Raw genomic sequence first — 10,097 nt, 5'->3', positions numbered from 1 at the left:
TAACTGACACTATCTCTACAATTATTCAGAAGAATCTTGAATTTATCTGCTGCTGTTGCTGCTTGGATATGTTGCAGAAATTCCTACAAAGAAATACCTAAGGACTGAGCTGAGGTAATACCACCACATGTGTCACTCTGGAGGACAAGGGAGGTTATTCTTGGTTCAGATTAGACCTCTTAGTTAATCCAGGTACTTCAAAGGAATATACACTCCCTAAATTATATCCATCACCATAAAGTACTCCTAGTCCAAAACACACCAATGGGCCAGGTTCAGGGACCCACCCCACTTTACTTCCATAAAGAAAAGAGTTAATTTTTTTATTTTGACTCCTACCCACTCTTAACAGTGGCGTGCTTCATCATGGGGTCCACCCCAGCACCTAAAAGCCGAGGTGGGCTCAACCCAACTTTGGGAGCTCTTGAAGACAGCCTGCCAGGGATCTAAAGATTAAAAATACCTCACGATTCACAAAGGTGTCCCTTTATTAGTTGTTGTAGTAGGTATGGTTAAAACTAATATTAATGCTGGGGGTATGATAAAGTTTATGGTCTTTTGACCCTCATTTAGATTTCGTCAACATGTTTCAGCCCCTAATAATGACCTATAAGGTCTCTGGATTTCATAAGGACATGTTTCAATAGTAACCTCGGTCTCTGATCTAATAGTTACGTCTATGAGCCTATAAAGTGAAAAATCACATGTAAAGAGCAAAATTACTTGCCAGGAGTAATGAAGCTACCGTTGTTCCCGTTTTGGGTATCCACTTCACTTCTCGGGGGGAGTCGGAGAGCGTGCCCCTGTAGTCACACATTCTTTAAGGGTAGCACACGGTCTTCTCACCTATTGGCGTTTGCTCTGCCCCAGTTTGAGCCGCTATGTGCAGAAATTCCTACACCAGTTAGGAAATGCAGGGCCTTTTTACACTTGCCTACGCAGCAGTAGATAATAATATGGATAATAACGTGGTTTTGAGGCTGGGTGAAGGATGCGGAGGTTTGTAATGAGAATGTAGATAGACAAGCCGCTTTAAAAACCTACATTTGCGGGACATTAGGTGGCCTCTAAGCACGTCTCTGCTACTCAGAAGCTGCGTTGGAAAAAGACATTCAATTTGCCTGCATGCTGCTTAGATTATGTTGAAATGTTTCCAAACCTCTCTTGATTTAAGGAAAGCGGTCATACTTTGTCTGGGCTGGTCTGGTATCATATCTTCGACAGGTTTGTTTTTGGCTGCGCTTCTTCTAATTCTAATTCTTCTAATTCGACCCTTATCACGTAACTGCTTTGCACACAAAGGATATTATGTCCTGCGTGATAATACAATGCCTTTGAGTTTGTTGTAAAATGAATAAACACCATTTAAAATATTAACCAGTGCTCTATGTTCAGATTATTGACTTGTCTCGCTTTGGCAATGAATAATATGGGGGGAGTTGATGGCCATTGTGGTCTCGAGATAACTGGGTTTGAAAAGTGGATTTCATTTCTTTTTTTCTTTTATAAATAATTCAAACTAAAATCTGGCTCAGACGATGTCACAAAGAATTAAAACCAGTGGAGGGTAGTGGCCAACCTTTCACCATTTGGGGCTGGGCTGGGCTGTGTCCTTCCAGAGGAAATGTGGGGTTGTATGCGGTTTATAGCAATAGGAAGAGTGTGATCATACATCACTATTAAGGGGTCGATGGAGTACGGTGAGGTAGAATGGTGGTTGTGATGTGGTAGATTGTGTTGGGTGAAGCTTTTTTTTTTTTTTTTAATGAAATAGTGCAGTAGTCTGTATTATGGCTGTAAATTACCTTCAATCTCATACATACTAGGTAGTTTTTTTTTTTCTTATTAAGTTTGCGGGTATCCGGTCAATGGCGGCCACGTGATTGCTGGAGGAAAATAAAACAAAACAAATACACCAATATTTTGTTCAGGTTTAATATTCACATTGTAAACAATAAGTTTCCTCAATCACATAATTTTTTGTAAAAGATGAAGAAAACTGTACAAAAATGCCCTTAAAAACGTTTATTACTTTTTTCAGTATTTTTTCCATTTTATTAAAAGTAAAAACAGCTTGCGCTCTGTGTGTCTGAGATGTTGTCCCACCCCCCCTCAGTTTCAAGTTACACATCTGGACTGCTTATGCTCAGCAGCTGTGTCGCAGCCCACGTGTTGACCAAGGCGATACAAACCTCAGTTAGCAGTGCAACATTGCTTCTGATTGTTTAAAATGTTTTTAAAAAACTCCAGGCTCAGTTTCACCCGAAATACACTGAAATTACGACCCAACCACATTCATGACACTCGCAGTGCAGTTCTCCCACTAGGAGGCCTATCACACCAATAAATATGGGGGGGGGGAGGGAAAGGACTCATGAAGTACTTTCAAATTCTCAAAATCTGATTGCGTGGTTCCAGCAGGCTGGTTTGAACTGCACCGGCTGCTGCAGATGTCCTTGACAGAGAAAACAGTCCTCGGAAAACAGAACTTTAATGGCCTCTGATGACGAGCAACACCTGTTAATCTGTACCATCACCATTAGTGAGCAGAATGGAGCAGCCTACAGATTGTTTCTACAGTTGTGTTTCTACAGTTGTGTTTGAATTGCTTGAAAGCAGCCCAGGGTTTTTCTTCATATCAACTGGTTTCTGAAAAGGCTCTCGACAGGTAGGAGTGAACTTCACGCTTATCCCCATATTGTTAATCCATTAGTCCCTGCGCTCAATCCTGCAGGCCGACCGGTCCACATTACAAGTTTTGTCGCATAGTCAAAGGTGCACACCTGCCCTGCAGTCATTTACTCACAGATACCAATTTTAATATAAATGTGAAATTCTGGTGGCATGTATGTAGAGCGGTGAGAAGGCACCCTTACAACACCGATGGAATGAGCCTCACGAATGCGATTTTGAACTCTTAAGGAGTGGTGCCGTATTCTGGTTTCTGATGTGTGTCTAGAGTACATGCTCTGAAAACATTACACAAGCATGCCTGTGCAACAGTGAGATGGAGATCAGCTTACATCTTTGCTCATGGACACTTCAATCATCGCTCCATTTTCCCCACACAAGCAGGATTAAGCGATAACGCTGTAGAGGTATTGAGCAGCCACTGATCTCTCTTGTAATGTGGATGGGGCCGAGAAGCCTCTGCATGCATCTCCATGTTGTCACAGCTCGAGAGTCACATCAAAATAAAGGGTCAGGAGCTGCACTCTCGTGCATTAGTTCTACCCAATGACTTCCATTCCTCCTGCCATTGAGTCATTGTTTAACGGGTAGAAAAAGCGTCTTCTAAATTAGACGTTCTGGCCGATCTGGTATCCATCACCATGGAAAAGGACTAATATGGAAAAAAACATGTGACTGGAATTTGCTCAACTGCAAGTTTTCACCACTGCACACACAGACACCAGACCAAATGACCCATGATAAGTTTAGGAAAGAAAGATGGCCTGTGTATGAAGATTTTAAGTTTTAGCAGCATAAGGAAAGGCTTCCCAGCATATTATAACCCTGTTATCCGCTATACATGCCCCTGTACAAATCCCTCGGACAATAAATATAGTCTGTCGTGCTAGGCAGCAGTAAGGAGAGCCTTAAACCAAATAGCAAGTTTAACGACTGCAAAATCCTCAGCCGCGAGGACACATGAATTGGCCACACCCAACAGTTGCCCTAACAGTCACTCACACACTCTGAAACCTCTCCACAAACACGGCTCATGCAAGGCCATCCTAAGCACCCAGATGGTGCACAGCAGATTAATGTGTAAAAGTAAGTGCTACAAAAGGGAGCCGTGAGCTGTAAATCTCGGCATGCCAGCCAGCTCAACTCATTAATTTCCTGATGAGGGAACACCGCCTTCAAACATTCAAGAATCCTTCCCAAATCAATATGCTGTGCACAGATCCACAATTTTTTAAGCTGAGCATCTGGCATAAAAATGTGTGATGCAAGATAGTGAAAAATGATTCCACTCAAGCCTGCTAGCACCTGGGCATTTGCAGAACTAACATTGCCAGAATTGCACACTACAGGACACAAATTTAAATAATTCCTAAGGAAGTGACAGACAAGGTTGAGAAATATACTCCTCAGGGCCCACTTTCAGATGGGATTAAAACCTAGACCACCTTCAAGACCATATGAATGGTGAGAGACTTACTTCCCATGGTAGGGTCAAGATGATTGTATAAGACATCACGATGGAATTAAGGGGAAAACACGACACAATGGATGGCCAGAGGTTCAGTCCACAGCTAGTGTTTTCATGCGACAAATTGTTTCCTCATGCCCCCACCATACACAAGCAGCAGACAGCTGCACCACCCGCCAATCAAGTAGGCACTGCAATGGGAGGCCACACAGCTCTTCCTTGTGCGACAGTAATACAAGGTAGTCACAGCTGACTTTCGCTTAGACAGGGACAAAGAAAAAAAACACTGAGCAAATGTTTCCTTCCTTTTCACGTTTTGGTATGCAGAAATACCTGCCTGCGGCTATGCAATCGCCCCTTGGTGAGACACCACAAACGTTACAGTTACTCTTGAAGGTGGCGCTTGTTTTGGACTTCTTTCAGGCGGTGGGTGAGCGACTACAGACCTCTACCGGCAACTGCACAGTTTTTCTAATAAGAAGCTGATTACGAGGAGGTTAGTTTGAAGCCCCTGGGAGGCATTTTGAGAGATCTACAAGACAGAAGTTTTGGCGATTCATTTGGCTGAAGTCACTCGTTGGTTGGCTTTTGTATTTAATGGCAAGGCCGCTCAGGATAGATAACCATCACTGCGTACATCCACACAACAGAGAACACCAGGGTTCAACTATTATTTCCAGTTTACAGCAAGCAACCTTGTCCGTTAACAAAAGAAACTAATATTTATAGATCAAAATTCCCTCCCACACACATTTTTTTTTATAAAAGAAAAAGATTTATGCACATATGATATATACAATTCAGTAGAGAAAACATAGAAAATTGTCATCCCTCCAACTAGTCAAAATATAAAAAAAACAACGATTAACATCCAGTTCAGAAGATACACACTTCATGTAACAATTTAAAATGTCACCGGTTTAAAAAAAAAAAAAATACAGGTAGGCAGCATTGACAAAAGAGACAGACGGGTAGAGGGAGTGAAATGACAAGGGTGACAGGGAAGAGGGGGTCTATAGTACAGATGAAAGGCAAACAAAGATATGGCCGCTGATTCCGAAGAACCACAGCAGCATTCAAGTAATGAGAGGGTCGAGCCCCGCACGATGATTCCTGTTAAAACGACCACATACATCAACTCCAGACTGCTGCGCGCAAACGACAAGTCTGCACTTCTAACTACCTGCACAAGTAACATTTAAAAAAAATGTAAAAAGAGACGCTGTTTTTCGCTACTTTCAACGGGAAGAGAGCATCAACAACTGCGGTGGAGGTACCAGACCATGTAGTTACATGATCATCATACTGTGCGCGGACCCTGGACGTATGAATGATTACGTGCCGCTAAGTGGTAATGAAAATCCTAATTTGGAGGCAATTCTGTTCAGTGTGTTTGTGAGGATGCTCCCCACCAAAAAAAATACCCACACTTTTCTACGGTGCCCAATGACATGTCTACCGCAAAGGACACGCATGCCCGCAGTCCGAACAGGTTTAGAATGAAGAACACAGAAGAAAAGTTTAAAAAGGCACCCTGTGGCCATAGCTGATTTTGGAATTTGCAGTCTTCTTGCATGTTGCATCCCTTTGCTTAAGGCAGCCTGCTGCTTGACTATTTTACAATTTACTGTTTTATAACTAGAACAAGCAGCACCATAAGAACAAGAACTCTCATATGAGCAAAAAAAAGGCAAATGTCAGGCCAAAAAAAACAGCCCAACGAAATTGAGAACAAGCTGGATACTCCTGAAAATAATTACTGGTTAGAATAGGTTTGATGGAGTCCAAAAGAACAGCATGTGGCTGTACAACATTCTGACCTCAAGACTATGCTGGCACTTGGAGCTCTTTGATGAGGGCTCATCAGTCTTATGCACTTTTGGGGTGTTTGCCAGCCCACTGCACAAAGCTCAAGGCACATAGCTACCTTGCCCTGCAAACTGTACACGCAGCAATCTTCGTTTTGATGAATGTGTTCTTTTTGAACAGGTCTTTGAGGTTGTTTTGGATTAGAAAAAAATTCAAATTAAACTTATAAATGCCTACAGTCAAGAGTCGCACACGCACTAAAACAAATTCCAAACCCAACATGCAACAGGAACAAGAAAATAATGACAAATATAAGAATAAAATCAACCAATAAAGTGCATGTTCATCACATATTACACCTGTCCCTCAATAATTCAACTGAAATACGACAGCACATAAGATGCAGTGGTGGACAGGATCACATGGTGTTGTACAGTGGGTTGGTCGACCGCTTCCTCTCACTTCGCTTCTCATTTGTCCTTCTGAGTTTGCGTACAGCAGAAGTCCTACTGTGCTGTTGCTGAGGTACTGATGCAACAACGGGGGTTGGGCAGAAAGCGTCTAGTACCTGCAGTCGTGGAAGGTGCTCTTCGGAGCTAGTCAAGTGAGATGCTACACTAGGACAGGATTCCTGAAGGGCCACTACAAACTCTTTGGCATACTGCACTGGTGGCTTTTCCACAGGCCGGCTCTCCACCACACACTCGGCCACTCTAAGCTGCTCCACAAAGTGGCGGGTGGGTTCTGCATCCGTGGTGTCGGGGAGGGCAATAATGCAGAGCTTTTCGGGAGGGTCCTCTGTGCCACATTCTAGCTCTCGCCTTCCTGGTGCAATCCGCAAAGGGCTGGGGAAAAAGTCAGAGTACGCCTGAGTGGTGTCAGAGCTGACAGACTCTCTTTCAGAAAGGTCATCCTTTGAGAGCTCCAGGCAACCCAGCTTGGCGAGGGAGGCAGAGCGTTTCATCTGGGATGGGGTGGTAAGGCCAGCCTGTCGGATCCTAGCCTCTATTTCCCTTGCTCGCTGCTTCACCACACCTGGACCGCTGCCCAGATCCTTTATGCTGTTGCTGCTCGAGCTGTGGGGGAGACCACAGCACACAGAGGAACCATCCAGGACTTCCCGCAGCTCCCTTATGTTTTCCGTCAGCCGATTGATCAGATTTAGATCTTCACTGCTTAGTGGAGTCAAGGCACCTTCACTACCTGCATGTGGTGAACTCAACATACCATCAAGCACAGTAGGGACACAGTCCACACACATTGGCACTGCCTCAGGGTCATCATCGGTACTTGTGTACTGTTCAGTCACACCCTCCAAGAGAACTCCATGCTCAAAACTAGGATAATCTGTGTTTGTGAATGGATAGTAATGGTCTGGGCTTCTAGGTCGAGTGCCATCGAGTGACCCCATGGGGCACCTGTACTGTTCCAGGGGGCTGCCAATAGTAAATGTGGCTTTTTTCATATCTGGCATCTCCCATTCAGAAGCGGATGAAGGCATATTGTTTAAATTGTCAAAATGGTCTTGATTGGACTTGGGAGTAGGGACACCAACGTCTGTAGGCAGAAGGTTCTCTGGGCTGACCTGCTCATTCCTCTCCACTGAGGGGGAAGAGAGCTTTTCCTTAGAATCAGGTGGCCGTACCACATGGGTATATTCAATGATTTCGATCCTCTTTGGAAGTTGACTAGGAAGAGCCTGACGGTCCGAGTCTTCAAGTAATACTAGAGTCCTGTGCTCCAACAGGGAACCCTCCTTTTCAGTGGCGGGGACTGTAGCAGGGGCATCTGGCTTAGATTGTGCAGCATGTGGTTCCAGCAGCAAAGATGAGTGTGCATCTGCAGGAAGCCCGCATGGGTGAGGTAATATGGCCTTGGACCCAGTGCTCTTCCTCTTCAACTTCTCCTGACTGTGCTCCTTTGGAGCAGGGTCAGGCAGTGACTCTTCATTTTTAGAGTTCTTGCGGGTAAGTATGGTACAAATGGGGGATGCAAGTAGGTGCTCCTGCTCCTGCCGCAGGCGTTCCTCAAATTCCAGAGTTGCCCGTCTGACAGAACCGGGACACCACTTTAGTGCTGTGTTGGGGTCCTGGTGCGTGAGGTCATGCTGGTCTTCCAATGGATCACCCTCTTCAGAGTCTTCCTCGAGACCGTGAATATCCTGCAATTCTTCACAACTCTGCTTTCCCAAACCCACTACATCATCCAGTGCCACAGCAGACACACTTGCCTCTTGCTTGTTGTTATTTCTTTCTGCCACATAGCTGGTCTCTGCTGTCAGCTCATGGATTGTGTTCCTCTTTGGTGCTAGGGCTTGACTTGATATAGTATCCGTTTTGAGTGGCACATGACCGACTGCCTGATTTATGGATTCAATTTCTGTGATTATTTCCTTTACAGAAATCACATTTTCTGAGATGGACCTTGGTAGATGACCGTGAGCAATCAGTTCTGGGATGTCCTGTAAAGAGAAAGAAAACTGTACTTAATTATTAATATCTGTAAGTGATGTGTTCTCTTAGCTGTGCTTTTCAATAACCAAAAATAAAAAATTAAACACCTTTAAAAGCCACAATCATTCGCGCAGCGCCTGCAGCCCTATGCCGGCCAGGAAATGGTGTATATGTAGCCAAGGTCGGGCACCAATGGCGTTTGTTTACAGGCACAATCTGCAGTCAAGCGCAAGCGGCGCTTGGTGACAGTTACAAACGGGTGGAGTCTAAGACCAGGGAAATGATTTCAACATGTACAAGTGCCAAAATATGAGCCTGATACCTACATGCATCTTCCAGATGTATCTGGGTAAATTGCAGTGCCACAAGAAATAGAAAAAGATCAAATGAAGGCACTATGGTTACCCTGTTTTTATTGAAAAATTCTATTTTGGAATATTCTGCTAAAATAATATGATGTTTACCACCCGGAAGATCGTTTAGAGTGCTAGTAGGAGTATGGCATCCTTTGACCTGCAAGTGAAAGATGTCAAACCAGAAAAGATTCACTGAGCTTGAACGTGGTGTGAATTTACTGGCATGTCAAAACATGTGTAGAGCGCGTACACCCAGAGTATCTCTAGAGTAGCCTCGACCTCAGGGACATCAATGGTCAGTATCCCCAAACAATGTCAAAAACCTGCGGCATATCAGTGGAAAAGAGGCAGCGCAAAGTGTTGAAAATACAGAAAGTGAACACCTCCTAAAGTCCTGTTTATTTTTTGTTCCAGGGCAGAAAGGGCAGTGCCAGCCCTAGAACCCTTAATCGGCATATGTGGTCCATTAATCAATAAAGCCCACAGCAGAGGGCTTCACTAAGAATTCAAGGCTTTGTGAACACATTATCCAATCCGGCCCAACAGGCCGGACCTGCTCCATGTGCGAGAAAGAGATCCTTGCTTTTTAATACAGATAAACGTTCTAACTTTTCTATCACTCTACGTATATAATAAAGGTTTATTTTATTTTTTTAAGTAATGTCTGGAGCTAGACATTGACTTAAGGATTGTGGCAGCCTGGTTTTAGTAAGTATTTGGTAATAACACTACTTCCAATGACTTAGGAGATCAACCACAGATACCACTGAAGAGTCAAAGAAACTACAAAGTTATGCCCAACCTCTGCACTTGATTCTGGGCAAGTAATAGAGAGTGTAGTAGCACCAGCGAAACTATGTACCTCTTCAACCAATAGAGTTTGGAGAAAACACTTAATCATTTTCTGTTTACACCATGTGGGAAGGGTCTCAGCCTAATAGATTAATTATTGTACCTCAAGGAGTCCCTTCCACTTACACTAAGATGCATCCACCCCATTTATACTATGATTGTGAGGGGTATCTTCCAGTTCAGTGTGGAAAAAAAACAGATAGAGAAGGGCATTTAACATTCCACACTCTTCCCGCATTTTCACTGTAAAGGTGAAGGATATCTTTCAGTTTACAATAAGACAGGTATTTTCTATCCATACTGAAGGAGTCACACTAAGGAATCTTTTGTTGTTTACACCATGATGGAGAGGAGTCTCTTCCATCATACGCTGTGAGAGGGAGAAGAGTTCTTTCTGTCAGAGATGTCTTTGCCCGTTCACACATTTAGGTTATGGTTCCCCATTTATACTGTGATTGTAATGGATTT

At 43.8% G+C, this 10,097-nt stretch overlaps 1 protein-coding gene across 4 annotated transcripts in view; it reads right to left on the bottom strand.

Annotated features, from left to right (window-relative positions):
* Nucleotides 1-3,835: 3,835 nt before the first annotated feature.
* Nucleotides 3,836-10,097, bottom strand: part of SSH2 (slingshot protein phosphatase 2) — a 506,736-nt gene continuing 500,474 nt past the window's right edge. For all 4 annotated transcript variants that reach the window (XM_069226266.1, XM_069226264.1, XM_069226265.1 and 1 more), the window contains one exon: nucleotides 3,836-8,429. In XM_069226266.1, the coding sequence (XP_069082367.1) occupies nucleotides 6,387-8,429 (2,043 nt within the window). In that variant the 3' untranslated portion in view covers nucleotides 3,836-6,386. The remainder of the gene's footprint in view (nucleotides 8,430-10,097) is intronic.

The sequence above is a fragment of the Pleurodeles waltl genome, chromosome 3_1 (assembly GCF_031143425.1).
Source record: "Pleurodeles waltl isolate 20211129_DDA chromosome 3_1, aPleWal1.hap1.20221129, whole genome shotgun sequence".
Lineage (NCBI taxonomy): Eukaryota > Metazoa > Chordata > Amphibia > Caudata > Salamandridae > Pleurodeles > Pleurodeles waltl.
This window is presented reverse-complemented; position numbering and strand designations above follow the sequence as displayed.